The following is a 26,887-nucleotide window of genomic DNA, read 5'->3' as shown; positions in this document are numbered from 1 at the left end:
TAGCATACACATCCAAACACTCGTAGTTGACTGTATTGAGGCTGAATACCAAATAACACGAAATAAGGAGTCAAATTATTCAACATTTTCATCGGTAAACGATTTATTACATAAACCGCAGAGTGAAAAGCTTCTGTCCAAAGACTTAAAGGAATGTGAGTGTCATGCAGCATACTTAGGACACTTTCAACAATATGACGATGTTTTCTTTCTGCAACCCCATTTTGTTGTGGTGTGTGTGGGCAAGATATTCTACGCCTTATCCCATTGTTTTGAAGAAATTCAGTAAATTCCTTTGATAGATACTCTCCCCCTCCGTCACACTGGAATTGTTGAATACTTGTCGAGAATTGATTGACAACAAGAACATGAAATAAACGAAAGAATTTGAATACCTCAGATTTGTATTTCATAAAATAAATCCAAGTATATCTGGAATAACTATCAATGAATGTGACATAGTAGCGACTGCCAGACAAAGAGGGTTGGGGAGCAGGTCCCCAAACATCAGAATGAATAAGTTCAAAAGGAAAAGAAGCTCTTTCATTTATTGAATTGAAGGGAAGTACATGACTCTTACACAACTGACAACTAGAACAAAGGGAACCATCAACCTTATTATGCGAACTTAACCGTAAAATAAAGCCGCTCGACACCAGTTTCTCAAGAGAAGCATTATTACAATGACCCAAACGACAATGCCAAATATTTGGCTTATTATACGAGGATAAACTCAAACAATCCTTAGATGAATCCAATTTGAATGGTTGACCAATGGACGATTTTGATCCAGCTCTACGAACAGGTGAAGAAGTCTCTTTGAGGATATACATATTTCCCTTTCGCTTTCCCTCAATGAGCGTCTTCTTCGTGAGTGGATCCTTGACACAGACAGAAGAAGGAGTAAATTCGACGCAAGAATGAATGTCATCAACCAATTTAGAAACGGAAATGATATTTTTGACAATATTAGGAGAATGAAAAACATTGGACAATTTTAGGGAACCATCAGAAAGAGGAATATTCACATTTCCAGTGTAAGTTATTGGATGGAGAGCTCCATCTCCAGTTTTAATACTTGCATTTCCATGATAAAGGATAGGTTTCAAAATCTTACCAATATCACCTGTCACGTGAGCTGCAGCTCCAGAATCAACATACCAAGTTCCCTGATCACCCTGTTTGAAATTCAATCCTGACAAAGCTGATATTAAGAGGCTCTTGACATTGTCTTCATCCCATTGATTTCCTCCAGCTTTTCCCTTGCTCGATGACCCTGTGACATTCATTTTCCCTTTGTTTTGCGGGCTGTGCCAACAATTTGCCTTGATATGCCCTTTTTTGTTACACAAATAGCACGTTGGAACATTTTTGAAATTGTGATTTCCCGAAAAGCTACCTGACAGCATGCTAGGCGTGGGCAGTAATCCACGCCCCCTTGATTATTTCTTATTTGTCCATGTCCTCCTCGAAAGTGGCCCCGTCCTCTCCCTGAGTTGGTCCCTGTAAACAATACTTCTTGGTTTCCTGAATTGTTGCCTACATCTTCTCCTTTAATGGAAATTTCATATTGTAGTAATTTCGCTCGAAGGTCCTCAAAGTTAGGAAGTGAAGGAAGACACAAGAGAGATGTTACCAGCATATGATAATCTGATCCAAGTCCGTTTAGCGCTTGTTGAACTTTATCCTTATCAGAAATCACACAGCCCACCATAGCCAATTGATCTGTGATGATCTTCACCTTGTTCATATACTCTGTAACAGTCATGCTTTCTTTCTTTAGGAGTTGAAACTCCCTCTTCAAATGCATAATCCTTGCCTCTGAGATCTGAGAATAGGTCTTCGCAAGTTGTTCCCACAACTCCATTGCTGAGCACTCATCTGGAATACCTACAAGAACCTCTTGCGAAAGAGTAGAGGTAATGTAGGCTACAACTGCTTGATCTCGTTTTCTCCAAGTGGTGAATTCAAGATTTCGAACCGACCTACTAGAAGCCTCTCCCTTATCGTTCACAATTTCCTGCACAATAAATTCTGGTGGTGCGGAGATCGTTCCATCTAGGTGTCCATAGAGATCAAGACTCTTAATGAAAGGCAGTATCTGCCTCTTCTAGGTCAAATAGTTGTTATTACTCAGTTTGTTCGAGATAAGTTGACCTAGAAAACTAGATGGCAGGGTAGGAGAATCCATGAAAACTGAACCAAAAACTGAATGTATCTGACTACTGCTAAACACTTAAGGAATGACTTTAGAACTGAAATAAATTCAAACCAGATTAAATGAAGAAAAAAAAAAATAAAGAATAAAGAATTGGTATTTTAGGTCTGGAAGGAATGACTAGAAATCAGAAATCGGGAATAAAGGGATGAATTTGGATCAGAAAAAAAAATGATTCGCTTCAGATCTGAAGTGAACTCAGATCAAACCGTGACAGGGGAAGAAGACGCAGCAACTAAGAAAACATATCTGATATCAAAATACACGTCTGGGCAGATTCGGACTTCAGATAGTCTTTGGGTCCGACTGTCTGATCCAAATCAGATGTGATGAACAAAAAAAAAGGGAATATAGGTAAAGAGGACAGCAGTCACGCAGGGTAAAGAGATCTACGATCAGATCTGACCGATAGTTGAAGAAAACAGAAGAAATAGAAGCAGTCGATGACTAAACAGAGAGGAGGGGAGAGGATGATCGACTAAACAGAGAGGAGAGGAGAGGATGGTCGACTAAATACCAGGGCACGGTAATAGAAAAGATGGCAGATGGAAGAACCTGGAAGAATCAGCACCTGGGACGTTGATCTCGCTGGATAGTCCTGGACGAAACAGCACCTGCAGTGTCGATCTCGCTGGACATGCCCTTCGGAGTCGATTCACGGTGCAGAAGCCCGCTCTGATACCATGTGAGAATGGCCCTGTGAGAGAGAGAGAGAGAGAGAGAGCTGCGGCAGTAAATGGGGAGACTCCTCTATCGAAGCCGTGCCCTACTTCATGTATATAAATATACAAAGTAGTAACTGGGTTGGACCAAATGTTTAGATCCATACCCAAAGATAAAGTTATATGTTACATTAAAGAACCCAACATAAACTGGAAAACCCGATCCAGTTTATAATACAATCTTAATACATGTCGATCTAATTTGGCACTTAAAATAAAGGTCAACATATTAAACCAAAAGGACAAAATCTTAGGATTTGCTAGGTAACACCAAGCACAAGAGAAAAAGACCATTTAGATGTATTCACGAGTCGGGAGACACGACTGCTATACATCTCTTAATGAAAAGCCTTATAGCTAAAAAAAATGCAAGTACTGATTGGCTTTTTCTTTAGAATAGCTCGAAAGCGCTCACCTGATTCTTGCCACTGTATTTAATTATTGAGCACAATTTCTGACCCATGGAGATTGGAGGAGAAACAGGGAAAACATTATACTGAGAAACAATGGTTCACGTTATAAACATGAGAACCCAGTCAGGTTTAACCAATAACTCTTTTAGTCGCCAAAAAGTTTGAGACAATATCTGGTGCTCTATAGTCAGCAGAAATTAGTTTATTCTTATCTCCGAAAAAGTTGTCATTTCTCACCAACTTTTGATATTTCAAATCCGGAAAAGTTTAATTCAACTACAAATTGACTATGATTTAAGCATTAACAAAATCATGTAATTGTCAAATATAGATGAACCACAGAAATCACATGAAAAAAATGAAGAAAGTTTACAAAATTTTCATCAATTAATGGGCTTCTGAATCGCACATATATGGACCAAGTACTGGTCAAGAAAAGACCCAACACTAGGTGGTTGGGCAGTAGAATACACACACACACACACACACATTGTATGGATACACATTATTTATAAATTATAAATCATACAAAATGGATGAGTTCAACATCATCACCCCACAGAATAGAGGCCTTTGTAGCTTTTTATACAATGAAAAAATTTATCATCCAAATTAGATCAGCATGCAGTGGACAAATTTAGTAAAATGAGGGAGTGATTGCGGTATATAACATCGTAAATTCATAACACTTAAGAAATAACCACATGATAAAAAAAGTGTGCGAGGGGAGAGAGAGACAGAGGGGGCGGGGGTTTAGCCGAGAAGCGCGAGAAAGACGAGGGGAAAAAGATTGAGAAAGAGAGAGGTACACAGAGAGAGGGGGGCAGGGGTTTAGCCGAGAAGAGCGGGAGAGACGAGTGGAGAGGGATTGAGAGAGAGAGAGAATGTTGACATACCTCCTCGCCGTGCCGGAATCGCCACGCTGGACCGGTCGCCTTGCCGCTGCTGGGTTGGAGACAGAGAAAAGGAGGCGTCGGGGTTGAGAGGAGGGGGGAAAATGTTTTTGCCTGAATCCCTCTCCCAGCCCATTTCATCGGGCAATTTTTTTTTCAAGTCCAAAAATTGGACACTTAAGACCCTGGGTGCATTGACCACACCCAGGGTCGGTTTGACCACACTACGGCACCCGGCTGGCTGAATCCCTGACATTTGGTACGGGTGCTGATGTAGGCATGATGTGTATGGTATTGGAATTTCTAGAAACATGGGTGAGTGGGTGTGGCTATATGCATGCATACACATGTATGTATGTATGTATTTCACGACATGCATTTACAATTCTCTGAATAAAATATAAACAATTTTGATGTTATATAATTACTAGTCTATTGATTCTACCAATTATTAATCATTAAAAAGCAAATCGAGCTGAAAAAATGTCATGGTTACACTAAATGAATTAGTGAACTTCTAAAGTTTCTAATGGTTTTAATAACCAAAACAAAATCAAAATTCAGAGGGTGAACATCATGCATACCAAAACTAGAAATATAGAAGATTAATTCTATGAGAATGAGCGCAAGCCATAAGCTTATGGCTCATTTTCTGCTTCTTCATCAAGCACATCAAAAGAAAATAGATGGTCCGGATCACTCATGTCCATGTTGAGAGTGAAGTTGAACAAATCATGTTGTCTTTCTGAGTGAAACTCTTCTAGGTTGACATCCTAAAATTTGGTTGATCCACGCCTGCCACATTGTTAAAATTTAATTTTTTTTAGATATATGCACCATGTATATGAATTCTTAGGTAATAAGACTAGGGTGTAACTACTTCTTTTCCACTTTGTTTTGTGCACTTCCCATTTTCTTGTTCACCAGATCCATTCTGTATTGTTTATCTTATTCTTGTTGGGTGTAACATGTGCACACATTTCTGTAAGCTTTATGTATCTTATTTATCTTTCTTTTATGTAACAAGTAGTTTATCTTATTTCTATGTCCCTTTTGTGCTGTTGATGCAGTTCATTTGTCTTGTCCTGGGCATAATGTTTTATTAATCTTTCTGAGTGGAATTTGAATGTGAACATGGCTACATCTCTTTGTATATGTCCATCTCTTTTTTCTCATTTCTTTTTGTTCTCTTTGTTAAGTTGGAGAAGCCAAAGGGCACATTGAAGCTGCAAATATCCACTATAAGTCCTGTTCTGGAGGACCTCAGGCATAGGAAAGAAGAAAGGATCAAGGAGTTCTCTGAGGTTCATTTCCAGATTATCCGTATTTGTGGAGAAATATCTGGCAATGTTCAACTCAGTAACTCTGTAACATCTCCACAAGTCGATGAATGGGACTTGACTTTAAAGAAGCTTGGAGAATTAAAGGCACAACTTGAGGAACTCAGAAAAGATAAGGTATCATGACAAAGATGGTGATGGTGTATTCATCTTGTGGGCTTCATAGTTTCATCCTGTATACAATTCTATCTCTAGTCCATATGCATTGGGTCTTTCCATGTAGATGTTTCTATGAGCATGGGCTTCTTGTCTGTATGTTGTTAGCTGGATAGACGTGTATGGTCTTCTTACCTGGGCTACTTCTTCTGCAATGATATATGGTGCCATAGCTGTGATGCAATCTCTGTGTTCCTTCTGGTAAAGTTTATAGGGTGTTTGTGTTTTTCTGAAACATGCTCATCAACTTCTTTTTTTCATGAATTTTTTGCCAGAATGTTCGGCTGCAAAAGGTCACCAATTATATTCATCTCATACATGAGCTATCAGTTGTCATGTCCCTGGATTTCTTAATGATAATAACTGGAGTTCATCCAAGTTTGGGAGATTCCACAAACAGTCAGACAAAGAGCATTAGCAATGACACTCTCGCCCGTTTAGCTGGATCAGTGCATTCGTTGAGGCAGGAGAAGCAAGAAAGATTGCAAAAGGTGTCACTATTTGTTTCTTTTTTCTTTCCTTTGCACAGCTAAAGACTTGGCTGTTGGCTGGATAATGTTGCCTTCAAATCTCTCTCACCCACTCTCTCTCCCTTTTTTTGTGGTTTGTTTTGTTCCATTTCTTCAATATATTAATGTAGACAAATTTCATTATCAGTTCCATTTTCTACTTCACAAAGCATCTTAAACTATGCTTTAAGAAATTTTGTTCTCTAGCTTGTTTATGCGTTAGTATTGAATAGTAGCTTGATAATAAGCAACTGTATTAAGCACATAATGGAGTAGAGGGAAATCATTCTGAAATATGCATAGTTTTAGTAAGAATTAAGAATTGGTTTTTCTCTGAGCAGCTGGGTTTAAGAAAGAACATTGGATCTAATTCTTTCTGCTTCTTGAAATGAACAAATTTTTCCTGTAAAGGAGTACTTCTGTTTGGGGTGTTGAATGAAATGGTACATTGTAATTTTCTTGCAGCTTATATTTTGTCTCCCACAATGGTTTACTTCTTTCCTGTTTTTTTTTAAACTCTCAACTGGATTATTCTGCCATGGAGCTCATGCCATGACTTGCATATGAAGCTTATGTTGGGAATTTATTCGCTGGAGTTCGTTTTTTTTTTGACAGAGAAAGCTGGGGTTAGGCAGACCCCTACCAGTTATACAAATATACCATAGGGATTCTAACTTGCAATGTCCCGGCACAAGGTGAAGTGCACTAACTCCTCCTGCCACACAAGTGGAGCCCCCGTTGGTTGTTACCTGGCTATCATATCACCAATCTATTTCTCTCATTTATACCTCATTGTGCATATCTAACTAAGGCCATAGCCATGAAAATTATAGACTTGGCTTAATCATCTACCTAGAAGAGTGTCTCTACGAGCACACTTGGTTTGACAGATCAGCTTGAGGAACTTGGTGCCTTGAGGTGGGGTTGGTGTTGAGTAAGATGGTTTAGGATTGGGTGGGATTTGTTGTTTCTTCAATTTTCTGTTACATACGATGTATTTTTGGATCTTTTGCCTGGGGCCGTCCTTTTCCTAATGCTAAAATCCCTCTACTCCCATTTTTCACCTCTTAAAAAAGCCACACAGACTCAGTGGTTCTTGCTACAATGTTGAGTCCCTCCATTAAGGTCCATGCATCTATCTAATTTTTTTCTCTGGACTATTTTTTTATGAAAGGAAGCTTACTCTCATGATCATGGTGGTTCTCTGCTCAAACTGTACATTGACTGCTTATGCATGTTAACTTTTTAAGGAGATTGTGAGATACATTGTCTCATTCAGTTATAATGACCTGCACTTAACTAAACACATTGTGTACTGTTTAATTTTGGGAGTGTGGAATTTAAAGCTTGCATCTTTCCATGAGTCACAGTTCTATATCTTCTTTGTCTTCCTTGTGTGTGCTATTGCTCCTTAAGTTTATGATTTACTTTTGTTTTGGTTGTTCACATTTGGGTGATGTAAACTCTTTCCTCGGTTGTAGATGCAAACACATGCATATTGACATTCACACTGATAACCAAGAGAAGCTGTTATTTGTGCTGCTTATGACACATCAATAAAGGAATATGTGGTCAAATTGTCTCAAGGAATCTGTCCCTTATTGTGTGGGCACTGTTGTTTTTACTTCCGCGATGAGCTTGTAACACCATAAAAAATTTGATAAAAATTGGTGGTTTAAGTTTTAACTTTGGGAATACTCTGTTCTTATATTATCCATTTTGTTTGAAGCTTCAAGATCTTGGCAGTACATTAGTAGAGCTGTGGAATCTTATGGATATTCCTGTACAAGAGCGGAAGCGGTTTGACCATGTGACACGCTTGATTTCTGCTTCCGTTGATGAAGTGCTTGGGCAGGGAAGTCTTGCTCTTGATTCCATTGAGCAGGTAGTTTCCTTCATCTTTCCTTTTGCATTTTGGTAATCAAGTAGCTATATCTTGCCTGACATTTGCATATATATATATATATATATATATATATATATATATGGTGGTTTCTGATTTGTGATCATTAGGTGGAGGTTGAAGTTGAGAGGTTGGATGTTCTGAAAGCTGGCAAGATGAAGGAGCTGATCTTGAAGAAGCAAGATGAGCTGGAAGAAATCTATAGAAGTGTCCATATGGATGTTGATACTGAATCTGCAAGACAGATTCTTATCAGTGTAATTGATTCAGGTTCATCTGTTTTTTTTTTTGGTCATCCTTTTTGTAATCATCCTTTGTGTTCCTTTTCCTGTTTAATTTGATTTGCTTTTGTTGATTAATTGCAGAATCTGAATTTATAAGGGCTCCTGCTCACTTATTTTCTTGTTTTTCATTGCTTATTTTACTTTTTAGTTGTGATCTGAAGCTGATATGGTTCCAGTCATTACTTCCTATATTTCTATTTCTCCTACATCATGGTGTGCATGGTGTTTATCTTGAAATTTTGTGGCTGGTGTAGAGTTTTTATGGGTTCTATTTGTAAATTCTAAATTTTGTTGAGTTTTCCTGCTTACCGTCTTTTCTTTACATGCAGTGTCCAATATTATATCCTTTCTGGTTATTTACTTTCTGTAACCTTTAATTTTGCAGGTTCTGAGTAGTTTCTCTGTTTGCTATTTTTTCTTCACATACCAATAGCATTTAGAAGTCTTTTTCGACTAAACTGATCACTTCTATTTTGTTTGAAAGCAACCCTTCTTTATTTTTCCCTGGAGCTTCCTTCATACTTTTCCATTCTTGTTGGAATATTCTATTTTTCCTTGTGAAAAGTTGTTCTTTATTTAGTGCAATAATTTTTTATTGTTTTTATTTATGTTCTTTAAATTGAAAAAAAGTTAAGGGCTGAAACATGTATTGCATGTAAGCTTGTGTGAAGCTTCTGGTTGAATAATCTTTTGGTGTGTTTGTACTCTATCATAATTATAACACTTAAGTGCTTTGGCTTCTGTCTGGGTGGTTTTCTAGGTACCGCAAATCTTTCTGAGCTGCTCGCAGGCATGGATGATCAGATTGGGAAAGCTAAAGAGCAGGCATTGGGCAGGAAGGATATTATTGAAAAGGTGGATAAATGGATGTTTGCTTCTGAAGAGGAAAGCTGGCTTGATGATTATGAAAGGGTAAGTGCCTTAATAAATGCTTGCTAGTGATAGGTTGTAGTTGGATCGTTGTGGTAAGTAGATGGTTAATTTGATATGTGAAGATGACAGAATAATTACAGTATTTGACTCTGAAGAAATGAACATGATGTTAGAAACTCTTCTGATCAATTTCATTCTTATGTCGTCCTATTTCTGCACTGTCAAACAAATGGTGGTTTTAGTGTTTCACAGTTATTAACAATTACTTACTTGCATGAACCTGTGTTAATTTTCTAGTTGGTGAAGTGCCTTAAATATTTACCCAAAATAGAATGAACAGTTGGAAGTGAGTATATATGAAACATGGTCAACTTGTTTATTTAGTTTTTTGTTCCTGTTACATTATGATATTTTTGATAGTTAATGGTCGGTGCAAGAATCCATGAATAATTTCAGCATTTGGTAGATCTGTAATTCCTTTCCTGTGTTGTTCTATCAGTAACTTGAAAAATCATTAACAGGATCAAAATCGGTACAGTGCTGGTAGGGGAGCACATAAGAATCTAAAACGTGCAGAAAAGGCAAGGATACTGGTCAGCAAAATGCCATGTGAGAAAGAATTCTTGATGTATTTTTAGTTCTGCTACTTGAAGCAGTCTATCTTAGCTCTATTCTGAACAAGCTGATCATCTTATTCTGTTTCTGGTTATATAGTTGTTTGAGCCATCTTCTCTGATAAAACTAGCCTTCCCTTTCACATCCATCCACTGACGGAGGACAATAAAGTTTGGGAAGGTTTTGTGAACTTCTGAGCTGTGTTAGTTTATATGAAAAATTGATTTTGGACCCCTCCATAAAGAAAAGTTAAGGTGGGGTGCTGCATTGCAATCCATTATGCAATACCCTGGTTTATCGTTATTTTTCTGGGAGACTTCTTAATTTGCTGTCTGATATCAGGTTTATGTGCTCAAAGCCTCAAACCCATGTGGCTTTTGAAATTGCAAGGATGTGGCAGAGGCAAATCTTTGAATAGGAACATGCACTTTTTTCCCCTTTTTTTCACGTGGTTCACTGGTCAAAACATTATATGGTGTACCGACATTCAATCATCTTTTATTGCTTCATATAGCTCTGTTGGAGATGCTCAAAGCCAAGGTTAACACATGGGAAAAGGAGAAAGCGGTGCCATTTTTTTATGACAAGGTGCGTAGGCAGTTCACTATAATAGTTTGGCTTTTATTCTCTAAAGTTGAAGTCAGTGAACACAATCAACAATAATTCTCAATTGTCAGAATGCTTTCTGTCCTCCACTAGTGAAGTTTTACATCTATTACCTGAAGCAACATGTTTTCTGAGCATTCTTCTACCATTTTTTGCATGGTGTCCATCGTAGATCTAGCATCATACTTGAGCATTGACCCTCTCTTTTTAAAACTCAGGTGCCACTGTTAGAAACATTGGAGGAATATTCTGCTATCCGCCAGGAGCGAGAAGAGGAAAAACGAAGATCCAGGGTATGATGCTTATTTCTTTGACAAGATAACAGTTGGGTATTTTTCCTTTTTTAATTACTAGTTCACATTCACAAATGCTGGTGGCATGGAATCATATCTATGTTTTTTTCATATATTTTGTGTTAATTACCTCGTTAGGAGAAGAAATGAAGCAAAAACTGTTCAGCCTGCCTATGCACATGCAATTTTGGCTATATAAAGAAACTAAGAAAGTGAAAGAGAAAATTGTGAACACTTGGGTTTCTTGCCTAGATAGAAGGTGAAGCAGGAAGAGGACAATATACATCAGAGTTTACTATGCTAAGAGACAGCATTTGTCGTTTGAACTGTTATGTTTCCAAACTACTAAATCATTAAATGACATATTGTAGAGGATTGGCCTTGACGGGGAAGGCTGATTTAAGCTGAATATGGGAATGCCAGGCCATGTTTGCTGAAAAAGGACAGAAAAGAAGAAACATTGGGGAAAATAAAAAGGCTAGAAAACAGAAAATTATGGGAAAAGGTAATCTCCTATTAGGCAGCTTTCTATTGTAGAATTCAAAAGTTTCCTTATTAGCTCCTGTACTTACTGGAGTGTCAACCATAATTACTGGAAGCCACTTGTCCCCATGGAGCCTGTTTTAGAGTGCCGACTCCAATCCCTTGTCAAGGACCCTCCACGAATAGAGAGTTTCTCCTCTGTTCTTAGTTAAAAAAAAATCACACCATCAATTTAGCTCAAGTCCAACATAGAAGGCTTCACACCATCCATTTTCTTGTTTGTTTCATTGTGAAGGTAAAAATATGCAGAAAAACTTCTTCCTTGCTTAGCAATTGCAGTGAAAGTGAAGCCAAGACTAAGGAAAGTAGTAAAATGTGCAGGCACCACATGTATGTGGTTCTGCTCTAATTTGATCACTTTGTAGTGCAACTTGATTCCTAGAAAGATATGCCTTCCTGTACGCTTGGTAAATTGGGCTGCATTGTGGATATGATCAAATGGTAAAATTTCTCTTTGCCAAGGAGAAGATGCAAGTTTGATTTCTGGATGGATCCCTTCTCTCTAAAAAAAAAGATTTCTGTATTGATCCTGATTCCATTCAGTTGCCTTGATTTTGTTTCTAGTCCTATTCTGTGGCTACTGATTTTGGGTGAGGCCAGCTACCATTTAGTCTTTAATGCTGAACTTAGGCTAAGCTGTATGACTCAGCAGTTCCTAAAATGCTGACCATTATATCTTGAGAGCCACTTTATTGCAAAAAACTATATGGTGCAATTGCCAGAACTATTCAGAGTCCTAGTCCCACCTACTTTTTATCTGTTGGTCAGGATTATTTTGGCTTTATCAGAAAGGAGGCTTTGTAAGTGCAATTTCACTTGCCTTATTTATGAGCTAAGGTGTGTGCAGTGTTTTTTATGCCTAAACCTGCTTGTTGTTCATCATCTATCATGTTGTTTCAAATTCTTTGACCTTGTGAATTTTTGCAATCCATCTTGAGAATTGTATGACAACTTCTCTGTGTCAATGTTTCTTGCATTTTACCCTCGTCCAAAGCATGGATTCTTGTAATGCAGGGAAACATCATTTGAAGATAGCAATTTGTAAGCTTTTACACATTCCCTTCTGGTCATGGCAATGTGTCGTTCTGTTTTTAATGAGGCTTAGCTTAAGATTATCCTTCGTATGACAAAAATGTGATTCTTAATTCTTCTGGTGAGTCTGTCCTCAGACTCACTGAAGTATGTTTGGTCCTTTATTTAGTATTTTTTTTTCAAGGTAATGTAATATGCCTTTTGATTGCATGTGGTGAACTTTGGCCAGGAGCAAAAACGCGTGCAGGATCAGTTGGCAACAGAGCAAGAGATGCTGTTTGGATCAAGACCAAGCCCAATGAGGACCTTCTCTTTGAAGAAGACCCTGAGCCAGAACGCAACTGGAAACACACCATCTGGATCTCCAGCGAGTCGGCATGTTTCAGTTGTTCCTCCTCGAATGGGGTTGTCGGCTGGTAAGGAGCTAACAAAGGGTGGTCCTGAGGGTATACCCATAAACTATGTTGCTCTTCCCAAAGATGACTGTTTAACTCGAAACACATCATCCGCCATGTCTCCTTGATTTGTTCTTCAGTTTTAATTTTCCTAATTAAAAGTGAGATTTGTGAATGGCAGATCTTTTCATCTAAGATTTGTAGATTCTGAAAATCCATGTACATTCTTGATCTAGGCATCAGATGATCAAATCTCTCTCTCAGAGATGCACATCAATGATGGCAAGCCCAAATTATCCATGTACATTCTTGATCTAGGCATCAGATGTTCGAATCTCTCTCTCTCTCTCTCTCTCAGAGATGCGCATCAATGATGACAAGCTCAAATTATGCATGACATGAATGCATGCATATGCTATTGATGCTTGTGTACTCCATGAAGCCATGCAGAATATTTATGGCGAGCCATATATGACAGGCTTCTCTAGTGGTGTGTAATCCATCTTGCACCCATATGCCTCAACACCCAAAGAATCATGGTTGCATTCTTGAAAAGCCGTTTGTGACAATCGTGTGTCTGTCTTCCTTAACGTGTCTGCCAACAAGAAAAACTGTTTTATTGGAGTGGAGTTTTTTTGGATTTATAACCTGAAGAAACTGCACTCGACATGAAGACCTGGTCATGTTGGCTCAGCCTGCTATACCTAGAGTCATTGTGTTGGGTGGCGTAAAACTCTGAGGCTAGGATCCCTGCCCCAAGGGCCTATGCTGGAGGTTGGCAACACCCATATGGCTGCCCGTCTACCCGCCAAGGCCCCACCCCACTATTCCAACCCCCCTTGGGGCTTATTGGAGTGGAGGTTGTGGATGGCGCCCATCATAATTGCTTTTTCTCCCCACTTTGTTGAATGAATTAAGAGTTGGACTCTTGCCATTTGATGTAGGTAAAAGAGACTGGTTCTACACATTGCTGCTGTTTGCATCTTGAGTATATTTGAATCTCTTTTTTTTTTATTTGTCACCTGAATAAACCATGTCTGGGCTCGAAGACTTGGTCATACTGGCTCAGCCTGCCATAGGGGCGACTTGTTAATGTCACCAAGCTCGAAACCCACCGGTGACGTCTTTGGCTACAAGGTCGAAGTTGGGTGTATTCCCTTGGTAGGTAGGGGGCACGCCTCGGGTTTTACTAAGCAGAAGCCAACTAATGTACGGCTGAAGGGGGGTGAGTGGGGGTTAGATTATAAAATAAAAAACAATTTTCGTGTGCTTATGCATGTCATCTGGTGCTGCTCACGATGTCTGGCACCAGTGGCAAATCCTTTAAAGTGAATTTATGCACTATGCTCTCAAATGAGTCATTGTGCTGCTTGCTCATGAAAAGGCAGTAGAGGGTCTTATTCAGCACTATTAATTGCAGAGAGAGAGAGAGAGAGAGAGAGAGAGAGAGAGAGAGAGAGTCATTGTGCTGCTTGCTCGTGAAAAGGCAGTGGAGGGTCTTATTCAACACTATTAATTGCACCAATGTCTGGAAGTTCCGATATTGCAACAGAGGGTCCTCAGCACTAGTGATTATGAGAGGGGAAAAGTACAATGCTTGAAACCACAATTTTGGAGTATTGTTTGAGGCAATCACTTGGACACGATATCGATGCGCCACGCCATCTTGAAGCACTTCTTTCATGCATAATGACTAGGAATCAAGTAACTGAATGATCCATTAGAGGAACCATAAAATGTTATGCAAGTCAGAACGCCTTGGAAGCCCTATGACTCACAACCACAAATTTGTACATGCTTATCAATAGGATTCTTATGCCTTTGAACCACCAACACACCTCGTTCTATACCTTCTAATGATTGAGACCTATGTCACACGATTTTGGTGACGTCCCTGGTGAGACAACCGGACATGCTTGGACATGACGGCACAGGCACTGGTACTTTTTTTTTTTTTGAATTTATAACCCGAAGAAAACCCACCGGGCATGAAGACCTGATCGTGCTGGCTCAGCCTACCATACCGTCGTCATGCCAGCATTGTAAAACTCCAAGGCTAGGACCCCCGCCTCCGGGGCCTATGGGGCACAGGCATTGAAACTTGAAAATATTATTTTATGTTTTTAAGAAAAGTTCAACAACAACAACAACAACAACAACAACAACAACAACTACGCCTTCATCCCAAAACAATTGGGGTCAGCGATATGAACCAAAAAAGAAATTCATTTTGGGTCTTCCACATGAATCCTTTTCCTCCAATCATTTCTATCCAACGCCATGTCCTCGGTGAGGTTCAAAGCATTCATATCCTTTCCTATCATCTCCATCCAAGTCTTCCTAGGCCTACCCCGACCTCTTTTAACTAATATATTTTCCCATTTCTCCAACCTTCTAACTGGAGCATCATTAGGCCTTCGCCGAATATGTCCAAACCACCGTAAACGATTCTCTCGCATCTTATTTTCAATGGGTGCAACACCTACCTTCTTACGTATCTCTTCGTTCCGAATCTTATCTTTTATTGTATTTCCACACATCCATCTAAGCATCCGCATCTCAGCTACACTCATTTTTTGAATATGATGTCTCTTGGCAGCCCAACATTCCGTACCATATAGTAAAGCAGGTCTAATAGTCGTCCTATAAAACTTTCCCTTCAACCGCAATGGCATTCTACGATCGCACAGCACTCCAGTAGCACTTTTCCATTTCATCCACCCAACCTTTATCCTATGATTTACATCTCCATCAATTTCTCCATACTTTTGAATGATGGATCCCAAATATTTGAAATAGTCATTCACCGGTATATCTTGCTCACCAAGCTTCACTACACTCCCATCACTACTTCGTTGCTTACTAAACCGACATTCCATATATTCAGTCTTACTCTTACTCAACTTAAAACCTCTAGCTTCCAATGTCTGTCTCCATAATTCTAACTTAGCATTAACCCCAGCTCTAGACTCATCAATCAAAACAATATCATCAGCAAACAACATACACCACGGTACATTTTCTTGAATTGATCTCATAAGCTCATCCATCACTATCACAAATAGGAAAGGGCTTAAAGCAGATCCTTGATGTAACCCAACCGTTATCGGAAAATTGGTTGTCACCCCTCCACAAGTGCGGACATTGGTTACTACTCCTTCATACATATCTTTAATTATACTAATGTACTTGAGAGAAACACCTTTCTTCATCATTGTCCACCAGAGAACGTCCCTAGGTACTCTATCGTATGCCTTCTCTAAATCAATAAAAACCATATGCAAATCTTTGTTCCTCTCTTTATATCTTTCAATAAGTTGTCTAAGAAGATGTATAGCTTCCATAGTTGATCTTCCAGGCATAAAACCAAATTGATTCTCCGATATCATGACAACCTTCCTCAACCTAGACTCAATCACCCTCTCCTAAAGTTTCATAGTATGACTCATGAGTTTTATACCACGATAGTTTGTGCAATCTTGTATATCACCCTTAAGAAAAGTTCAACAAATTTTAATAAAAATGCACTTTTGTTTATTCAAAATTCATAATAGTTTTTTAATGATTAAAAAAAGATCTGCGTTGTGTTTTTTTTTTAAAAAGAATTTTGTATTTGTGCATAGTACTCACATTATGGGTTGGGTTGTACCGGTCATAGTGACAAAGGTTAAAAACGGCAAAAAATCTCATTTTTCAAAAACTCACGAGAAATTGAAATTTTTTCATAAATCTAGCATTTTTCAGCAAAATCTCTGCAATAAAAAATAAATTAAAAGGTATAAAAAATAATTTTATCATAAAAAATATTTAAAAATAAAAATACACGGGTTTTTCATGGCAAATAGCCATTTAAAACATAAATGTTGCATTTAAATTGCAGTATTTATGTCTTTTCATAAATCTTGCGATATTTTGAAAATCTTGCGAGAAATTGCCGTTTTAAAATTTCTGGCAATTTCTCGCAATATTATAGCAAGATTTTCATAAATCTCGTGATATTTGTCACTGTGGTACCGGTATCCTTGTGTGATGGAGATTGGAAGATGCAAAATTTTAGCATACATTAGAGCATGTATCCATGTTTCAGAAATATGGACCTTTATGTAGGTAGGGACGTCAAGGGATTGGATTTAGGCATATTACCGAATCCGACTTACTTGGACTTATTTAATCAGATTCAAATTTGGATAGAAAAAGTTAAAACTGAATCAGGATCCGAATAGTTTTTTTTTTTCGATATAGGAACGAGAAAACCACCCCAGAGGGGTGTAAAACCCAGGTGCTCCGCTTGACCTCAATAAGACCCCGACTGCCCGGCTCACAGCCGAGGCTTGTTCCAACTACGTTACCCCCTCGGTCTGACTAGCTTAAAACTCAAAATTTACACTTAACCGGGTTCAGGTTTTAGTTAGATTCGGTTTTTAGTTGGCAAAACTTAATCGGATCCTGGTTTGTTACCAAATCCGACTAATCCTATTCGGGTCGGATGTCCGGTTACATGACTCGTTGACATCCCTATATCTGGGGTCTGATAGCGATTGATACATGCCCTTGATCCAGATAACCCCCTAGCATATATCCTTGCTTAGCACAGTGAGAGTTTGATAAATTGTGATCCTTTAATGAACCTATTAATGACCAAACTGCAAACATGCTCACCAAAATCCTCTAGGATTGTAAGATCACTTTTCAAACATGATTGCACCACTAGTGTTTAGAAAGTAGAACAAAATGACACAAGCATGAGCTCGTTTCCAGAACCTGTTGGTATATATGATGATAATAATCAGCACCACCATTAAGTGTTCATTCCGAAAAGACTATGATGTCAATAAAGGGTAAGTGGATGGGAATACTCTTTAATTAGTGGATGTAATATCCACTAACCTCAAGCACAAATTATGGGCAGAAATATAAACAATAGAACATGAGGACGGTGGGGGTGATGAATTTGGTGATGCTTTTAATAAACTAATCATGCTTAAAGGTGATTTATGTGCATGGAAATCTATATGGAGAGCACATATTTTAAATATGACTAAGCAACCTCGATTCCCAACATCTTTATTTCATTGTGCTGGTGATAGGAGACACCTATAAATCGAATTCTGATGCCTCATGTTCTAATAACGAATACATCTTTAACCAACTTTCGTATCTTAAGTTCTCTCTCTCTCTCTCTCTCTTGTGCAGATATGATTAAACTTGCCCACTCCAAAATCAACAAGCATTGCCCTCGTCATGCTTCCAAAAAGAAGCATCGTTTTCCTTTTCAACGATCCCTGTGCTTTTAACATAATTAAAGAAAATGCTCTCTTCTCAAAAAAAATTTAAAAAATCTTCCCAAAACATAAAGAAATGCGCATACATAATTCTCTGTGGAACACTAAACAAATCAAGTAGCTTTTCACCTTCATTCTTGAGAGCTTTTGGATTAAATATTCCCTGTTTTACGTTGCACGCCAGTGTGGTAGTGACTAGTGAGAGATTGTCAGTATTTAACAACAGAACCCGATATGGTGATATATATGAATGAATCTTCATGCCTTAATATCGGTTTCATATCATTAAGCATTTCAGTAGTATCAGGTGCTTTTATTGCATTTATTCATGACAGGTACCTACAGGGAGACGTGAACTTCACCGGTTCTCCCATATACTTTGGTGGCGCAGTGTGTTGGATTAGCAACACAATAAACAAGATTTGTTGAGGGCATGGAGAACCCAATTGCATGGTGGAATCATGCATGTGACCAAAAACACTAAACAACAAATTAAATTATACCAACATTTTCCTTTCTCTCCCTCTCTCTCATGTTTTGGATTGAGAAGAACCAAAGGGTCAAGGTAAAGTGATGATGCTCCATTAGAGAAATAAGATAATACAAAAGCATTCTTTTGATCTATGTGATGCATTATTCAACACTTTTTCAGGCAGTTGATTTGCAACGACATGTTTGTATAATTTGGATTCCGAATAATGGCTGTTTCTTCTCGAAATATGGTCCACTAAGATTATGGCAAGTATGTGCATAACATGACCGCTTATGTTGATGTAGGACGGTTCGCATGCCCTATGCGTGTGTGGAGGGAGAGAGAGAGAGAGAGAGAGAGAGAGAGAGAGAGAGAGAGAGAGACGAAAATAAGCAACATTGTTGAGCCCAAGAACATGGAAGAACAGGCCTGAAAGCCAAAGAAATAAAACCAGAACATAGATGCAAAGCAAAAGCACTGGCTGATCAGCCCGGTTCAAGAGGTAGCCCAGGCGTCAGAAAGCGTTGAAGGCCAGGGATCGAGAAATGTAAAATATAGTGCACATCTGATAAGATGCAGTGCGTCAGCTTTCTTAAAGTAACTGAACATTCTCGAAACATTGCGTTGTTACGAGACATTCAAACCGCCCACCAAGAGGTAAGAAGACACATTCTCCAGATGAGACTCCATCTTTTGCACTTTCGAACAGATTGCAGGCTCCACAACAGATCCAGAGCAAAAGACTCCTGACGCACAATGACTTCAGGCTCGTTCAGGTATGCTTGAAAATGTCCCTAAAGGTGGGACAGTCCCAGAAAAGATGATACACAGATTCTTCAGCAGACTTGCACAAGATACACCTACTTGGAAGATGAAAACCCAAGCGCTTTAAAAGACAGACAGTCTCGACCCGATCATGCACGATTAGCCAAGCAAGAAACTTTGAACGGGGAGTAGGCCCCCTGCCCTAGATAAGGCTAGCAGGAAAGCAATCAGCACCCGTCGGCAACATAGACAAGTAACATGATTTAGTGCGAAAGGCGCCGCCTGACGCGATAGTTCTTTGGATAAACTAGAAAATGGGTTAAGGGTTACCCTCCTTAGAGATGATGGCCAACCAAGCTTTGATCCAGGACCTACATAGCGATGTGGCAAGAAGTCTGTTTGAGCGAGAATCATACTGAAGCGACTCGAAGGAGCTGTACTTAGCGAGGAAGAAATTCATGCAAGTAGATCAAGGTTGGTGTGCTTGCCAACTTAGCTTAACGACGAGAATGATGCTACACATATGGGAGTCAATAATCTTCACCCTTTGCCTCGAGCAAGCGACATGAAGTTCCAACTCACCAGATGACGCTTATGCTGAGGGGAGCGACCAGACCAAAGGAAATTCGTCATTAAGCGTGAGAGCTTTTTGTGCACACCGATAGGCAACACGAACATGGACGTAATGAATTTCAGGATAGATGAAAGAACATGCTTGATTAGAGTTAAACGTTCCACAATAAAGAGGTAGTTAACTTGCCAGGATGAAATTTTGGTTTGGACTTTCTGAAGAGTAGATTTTCAAGAGGTAGCCAAGATACGCGAAAGATGTAAAGGAAGGCCCATGTAGGACATAAGAAGCTCCGTGACAGAGCAACCAAAAATCTTCTGGCCAATGTTAAGCAAAGAGAGAGATGCATTTACCATGGATATGCAGCATTTACTGTTATTCAGGGATAAACTGGACAACGAAAGGAAGAAATGGAGGACAAGCTTGAAACACAACATTTGTTGAATGGTTGCGCAACAAAAAATGATCATGTCATCGGCATAAGTAAGAATATGAAAGGAAAATTCCTCGATTTTGATAGGATCAATTATCCGGTGTAGAATGTCCTTAACAGGACAATAAGGCCTTCAACGACAACATTAAAAAGAAGAAGAGATAAAGGGTACCCTTGCCGAATACCTTGCCCGAGCTTGAACTACTGGCCTTGGACTCCATTAATCTTAATTTGAGAGTGTGCATTAGAGACAAGTTCGTGCACCCAACTAGTGAAGCGACTACCAAAACCAAAGTTGTCTAGCATGTGGAAGAAAAAAACCCAAAGAATCGAGTCAAAAGCCTTATTGAAGTCGAGCTTTAGAGTGAAGAATGGCTGACCGCTACGCTTTAAAGAGTGCATAACTTCGGAGACTAGAATGAAACAATGCAAAATCCGCTTGCTAGGGATGAATGCGAACTAAGAATCAGAGAAAATCTGAGGAGCGACGCTACGAAGCCGATTGGCCAACACCTCAGCAATAATACGATAGATCCCCCCCAACACGGAGATAGAACAAAACCTGAAGATGTCGGAAGACGCCATGTCCTTTAGAATAAGTGAGTCAATAGCCAAATGAGAATCAACCGGCAACCGACAGTTGCGATGTAATTCAGTTAGGACTTGAAGTAGGTCAGCCTTAACACCGTGCCAAAAGATGTGAAAGAAATCAACCAAAAAACCATCAAAATCGGGTGCTTTCCACCCAGACATATCCCGAATTGCAGAAAAAATCTCAGATTCAGTGAAAGAAGCCTGAAGGGATCTGGAAGTAGTGCAGCTCATGGATCAAACCAAGAGACTATCGATAGAGCCACCTGCAGACGAGTTATGAGTGTAGATATCCTTGAAGTAGCTGGTAATAGCAGGGAGGACATGATTGACTGAGTAGGAAACCCCTTCAATGGAGATGGAAGGGATGACGTGCCTCCGATGATGATGCGAGGCGAAAGAGTGAAAGAAGCGGGTATTCCCATCACCCGCTTGAAATCAAAGCACCCTGGACCTTTGCTTCCAACGGATCTCATCTTTAAGCCTCCAAGAATGCAGTCGAAGAGACAACTCAATGAATCTTGCTTTCAATCCATCAATACTGGAATCCGAGGGAGCTTTATTAAGAGACAACGATTGGTGGATGACTGACAACTCAGATTCTCATTCCACTATAAGAAAAACATGGATTAGCGGTGGGCGCTATCCATTGTTAATCCATCGCTAAACATCTTAGCGATGGATTGGCGACAGATAGCGTCTGTCACATATTTTTTGGTGCTAATTAGTGACAGAAATAATTTGTCGTTAATTTATAATAGATTAGCGACGAACATGATCCATCACGAGTCTGTCTTTATTTTAAATTAGCGACGGATAATATCTGTCGCGCGTCCATCGCTATTTTAAATTAGCGACGGATAATATCCATCGCCATTTTGTCACTAAATTTAAAAAAAAAAAAAAAATTCTCCCTGCCGGGCGGTATTCCGGCAACAATAGGTTGGACTTGTATCGCACCACACATGCGTTGCACCCGAGCGGCCCGCCTCGCCACTGCAGGGTCTTTTGCACATAACCGACGCCCTCTCTGATGCGCTCTCCGGCACACTCTTCAGTGCCCTCCAGACCTGGTTCCCTGCTTTTTTGGCCCGGCCTGCCATTGCGGGGTCTTTTGCACAATGCATGAGAGTGCACCTCTGAACCAGTGCATTCTCATGTGCGCTCTCCGGCGCCCTCTCGACCTGGTTTCTCGCTTGTCCGGCCCGACCCACCACTACGGAGTGATCTGCACAACGCAGTGGCTGCACCACCAAACCGGCGCGCTCTCCGGTGCCCTCCCGACCTGGTTCCCTCGCTTGTCCATCGACCTAAAACCAGAACTCCCAACAGAATCATTAGGTCGGGAATGGAAAGCCACGCTCGAAAAAGAAAACCACTTACCGGACTGGAGAGGTCGGCCTGACCTAGTTCTCCAGCGCCGGCGGGCGACTCTGACTCCTCTTCTTCCTCGCATTCCTTCGTCACGAAGTTGTCCTCGTTTGAGAAGTCAAGGAGGCCCTCTACGAAGTAGTCGGTTTAAATTTCACACGGGGAGAGAGAGAAAATTTTGTGCCTTAAATGGGTCAGTTTAAATCGAAAAGTAGTAACGGATTTTTTCTGTCGATAATTAGGGACAGATTAGAGACAGAAAAATTTCCTCGCTAATTCTATCGCTAATTAGGGACGAATTAGAGACAAAAAAATTCTCTCGCTAATTAGCAACACATTTGCAATGAAAATATTCTATCGCTAATTAGCATTTTTTGTAGTGTTTGGCAACAGAAAAATTCTATCGCTAATCCGTCTTTCATTAGCGACGAAATTAGCGAGAGAAAACTTTTCGTTGCTAATTTCGTAAATGTTTCGAATGTTAGCGACAGATAGTTTTCTCTTGCTAATCTCTTGCTAATCCATCGCACATTTGCGACGAAAAAAATCCATCGCAAATGTCCGTCGCTAATTAGCAATTTTCTTTTAGTGTTCACTCATATGCCTGCCTGAATTTGTTAATCCTATTTAAAGATAGAAATGTGCTGGGCTTCACGCATTCACATCTTTAGTAACAAAAAAAAATCAAACTCTCATGCAACCTTAGATAGACATCATATCACTGAATAGTTATTACATGATGGAGGCTCTTCCAGTCTTCCCCAAACTCACACCCCTTTGTTGTACCACCCTTGGGTTCTCATTGTTGCAAGTTTGTTTTAATCAAATCTAACCTTATAGATAGATTCAACATGGTCGATTTGATAGGAAAAGATTATTGAATCATGCCATTAATTTTGATGAAAAATATGATTTTTAAAAACATAAAATTTTAGTGTACACAGTCATTGATTTTTTAATCGCCAGAATGTCCAGCACACAAGCCGGATTCTAGCGAAATAAATGTTCACTAAACAGAATATGTAGATCACATTTACAGGTCAGATTTGATGAAAACAACTTGCACCAATGAGATTCCAGGGGTGGTATGAGAAGAGTATATAAGATTTCATGAAGGTCATGAAAGAATCATCATGGCATCAATACGTGGGCCTGTATTGATGATACAAAAAATGATATTTTTGGGATAAAGAATATACACGTTAAAATTGGAAGAGCAAATTCGAAAAGGCACCCAACTTTTTTTTTTCTTTTTGCAGAAAAAACCTAACACTTAAGTGCTTCTGAGGTTTTCCTCCTTTGTTTCAAAAACAGTCTTGGTCCTAAATACCCTCGATATTTATTTTTTAAGTCCAGAACAAAAAAAGAGTCATTTTTATAAAGGATGGAAAGGTGATCATTTTATTCCTCAGGAGGTATTTGAAACGCCTAAAGAAAAAACATGCTGCTCAATGCAATATTAAAAAAATCAAGTCCATTTCTTCAAATAGCTGATAAGTTGGGCGGCTTTTTCTCATAGTAAAAGATATTGCCGGTATTTGGAGAATATCACAAAATTTTCAATGGACAATATTATATAAAAAAATCGATATTTTCAAATATTCTGTTTAGAAAATATCGTGCTTTTAACTCAATAATAACGCGATAAAAATAATTTCCCTAGTTTTTGTATCACATAGGTGTTCAATATTATTATTTATAAACACCGATATTTTCCAAGGATTTTTATCAAGAAAACTCGATTTGTCAGAATATTACAAGATTTTCCTTCTGTCATATTTTCCGGATAACGAGATTTGCGACTATGCTTTTTCTAATTTATTAAAAAATGAAAGCACAAAAAATACATAGAGATACCCTTTTTTATTTTAGTAGTGAAAAGAGAGTGTAGTGTTCCTCCTAATGTTTTGTACTAGCCTGCTTTTACATTTTAATTTTCACGTGTTTATTAATCTCGTTAAAATATCCCGACTTTTTGTTTATGTGTAAAACCAGAAAAGGGTTGAAAGTCTTGAAACATCAACAAATTAAAGCCATGCATATGCACCTCTAGAAAGGGTTGTCTAGCTCCGGCTAGACAATCAAACATAAGGTCAACAGGACAGCACATGCTTAATTTTACCATGTATTTTAACGGGATAATAACGCCACACATCTCAAATGCTATTTTTCGGTTTGGCATGCAAAAGCAACTTTATACCAAATATGTGTGAAACCCACCTGTTTAATAAAGTCACAGATAAAATTTAGGACATTATTGAACACGTATAACATGATAGAATCCCAGTCAGTAACCATATTGGTTTTCACAAATTGGATAGGACAGGGCAAGCTTAACTGGTTATTATTATCAGATCAAACATCATATGGGCCCTTGCCAAAGCACATAAAATAACTAACTAGGATTTTTTTTTTGAGGCAAATAAAACAACTAAAAAGGGTTATCGGTTGTCACTGCTTAGTAGGGGTCACTGAAATGCAAAAATATGCTGCACTCTTATGTAGCCAGACTTTAATGTTCAGAGAACTTCAATTTTAAGGTGATGTCCCTTTGACCCCTCGGTTGTGATACTGTGATTTTACCATGCACACCTTTCATTCATCCTGTTTGGTCTTTATTTTCCTTCACTATTCTGAAAATAATATAGAGGAAAATGATTTCGTGACCCGGTTGTTGAGTTTGAGGGAAAAGCCCCAACAGCTGTCACCCTCCAAGTTCACAAAACTATGCCAGCTTTTTTCTCTTTATCTTTTTTCTTAATTCGAAAAGCACCACCTCATAAGTGGCAGCATGACACCGTAGGCTTTATTGTTGATTATCCAAAGTCCAAACTATAACAATAATCAAGTTTAAGACCAATGGGCAAACATAAATCCAACAAATTACTATATGATAATGACTGACAATGATGCAGATGGCACAAAATTTTAGCACAATACCATAACTGACTGTGAACTAGAAAATATAACAAACATGGCCAATTTATTGTTTTTTTGGCAGTTTTACTCTTTAATTTGTGTATTTGAAATCATGCAGCTTGATTTTTTCATGAGACATATATTACATGGTGCCTGATTTTTTTCAGGCGGCAACTTACGTGGCACCAGATTTTTTTCAAGAGACAATTTAGACAAGTGATTTGACCAAGGCACTTAATCTTTCAGGTGACTAAAGGGTAAAACTGTTGAGGAAAAAAACAATTGGTCAGAATTGTCATATTTTCTGTGGTGAATTGGCCATATTTGTCATAGAATGGTATCAAAAGTGAGTGTCATCTGTGTTTTTGTCCGTGTTCTAAATGATTATTAGTTATATTTGATCCCCCACCTGACAAGAACAGATCTCACCATCTGATGTATGAGGGATCCATCCTACACTCGGTCCACTTTCTCGCTTGGATATGTGGAGTAATCTTAGCCATCCACATGCATCAGTTGGACTGCTAGAATAAACACAAATCATGAATGAGTTCCGTTTTGCCCACTGGGATCTCACTTGGAAACCGTGCATCCCACTAGAGAACCGTGAGAGTGGGGTTTACATACCCCTCCATCAAGTGAGATATGCGGTGGGGATTGTATACTCAATCAGTATGTCACCTGATCTCCCTCTGTCGTAATCATGTGAACGTATTCTTCCATTGCATACAACAATTACTCCTTCATCCCAAAACAATTGGGGTCGGCGATATGAACCAAAAAAGAAAATCATTCAGGGTCTTCCACATGAATCCTTCTCCTCCAATCATTTCTATCCAATGCCATGTCCTCGGTGAGGTTCAAAGCATTCATATCCTTTCCTATCATCTCCATCCAAGTCTTCTTAGGCCTACCCCGATATCTTTTAACTAATATATTTTTTCATTTCTCCATCCTTATAACTAGAGCATCATTAGGCCTTCGCCGAATATGTCTAAACTACCGTAAACGATTCTCTCTCATCTTATTTTCAATGGATGCAACGCCTACCTTCTTACGTATCTCCTCATTTTGAATCTTATCTTTTATTGTATTTTCACACATCCATCTAAGCATACGCATCTCAACTACACTCATTTTTTGAATATAATGTCTCTTGGCAGCCCAACATTCTGTACCATATAGTAAAGCAGGCTTAATTGTCGTCCTATAAAACTTTCCCTTCAACCACAATGGCATTCTACGATCGCACAACACTCCAGGTGCACTTTCCCATTTCATCCACCCAACCTTTATCCTATGATTTATATCTCCATCAATTTCTCTATACTTTTGAATGATAGATCCCAAATATTTGAAACAGTTATCCATCGGTATTTCTTGCTCACCAAGCTTCACTATACTCCCATCACTACTTCGTTGCTTACTAAACCGACATTCCATATATTTTGTCTTACTCTTACTCAACTTAAAACCTTTTGCTTCCAATGTCTCTCTCCATAATTCTAACTTAGCATTAACCCCAACTCTAGACTCATCATTCAAAACAACATCATCAGCAAACAACATACACCATGACACATTTTCTTAAATTGATCTCTTAAGCTCATCCATTACTATAGCAAATAGGAAAGGGCTTAGTGTAGATCTTTGATGTAACCCAACCGTTATAGGAAAATTGATTGTCA

At 39.0% G+C, this 26,887-nt stretch overlaps 1 protein-coding gene across 1 annotated transcript in view; it reads left to right on the top strand.

The window, feature by feature from the left end:
* Positions 1–13,009, top strand: part of LOC149814185 (65-kDa microtubule-associated protein 1-like) — a 30,759-nt gene extending 17,750 nt beyond the window's left edge. The window contains exons 3-11 of the mRNA XM_089988335.1: positions 5,446–5,703; positions 6,018–6,233; positions 7,981–8,136; positions 8,265–8,424; positions 9,199–9,350; positions 9,833–9,920; positions 10,269–10,514; positions 10,751–10,825; positions 12,630–13,009. Coding sequence (XP_089844461.1) covers positions 5,446–5,703; positions 6,018–6,233; positions 7,981–8,136; positions 8,265–8,424; positions 9,199–9,350; positions 9,833–9,920; positions 10,269–10,471 — 1,233 coding nt within the window. The 3' untranslated portion in view covers positions 10,472–10,514; positions 10,751–10,825; positions 12,630–13,009. The remainder of the gene's footprint in view (positions 1–5,445; positions 5,704–6,017; positions 6,234–7,980; positions 8,137–8,264; positions 8,425–9,198; positions 9,351–9,832; positions 9,921–10,268; positions 10,515–10,750; positions 10,826–12,629) is intronic.
* The last annotated feature ends 13,878 nt before the right edge of the window (positions 13,010–26,887 follow it).

Source organism: Nuphar pumila, chromosome 15 (genome assembly GCF_984573655.1).
Source record: "Nuphar pumila chromosome 15, dmNupPumi1.hap1.1, whole genome shotgun sequence".
NCBI lineage: Eukaryota > Viridiplantae > Streptophyta > Magnoliopsida > Nymphaeales > Nymphaeaceae > Nuphar > Nuphar pumila.
Note: the sequence above shows the minus strand (reverse complement) of the source record. Positions and strands in the feature narration are given on the sequence as shown.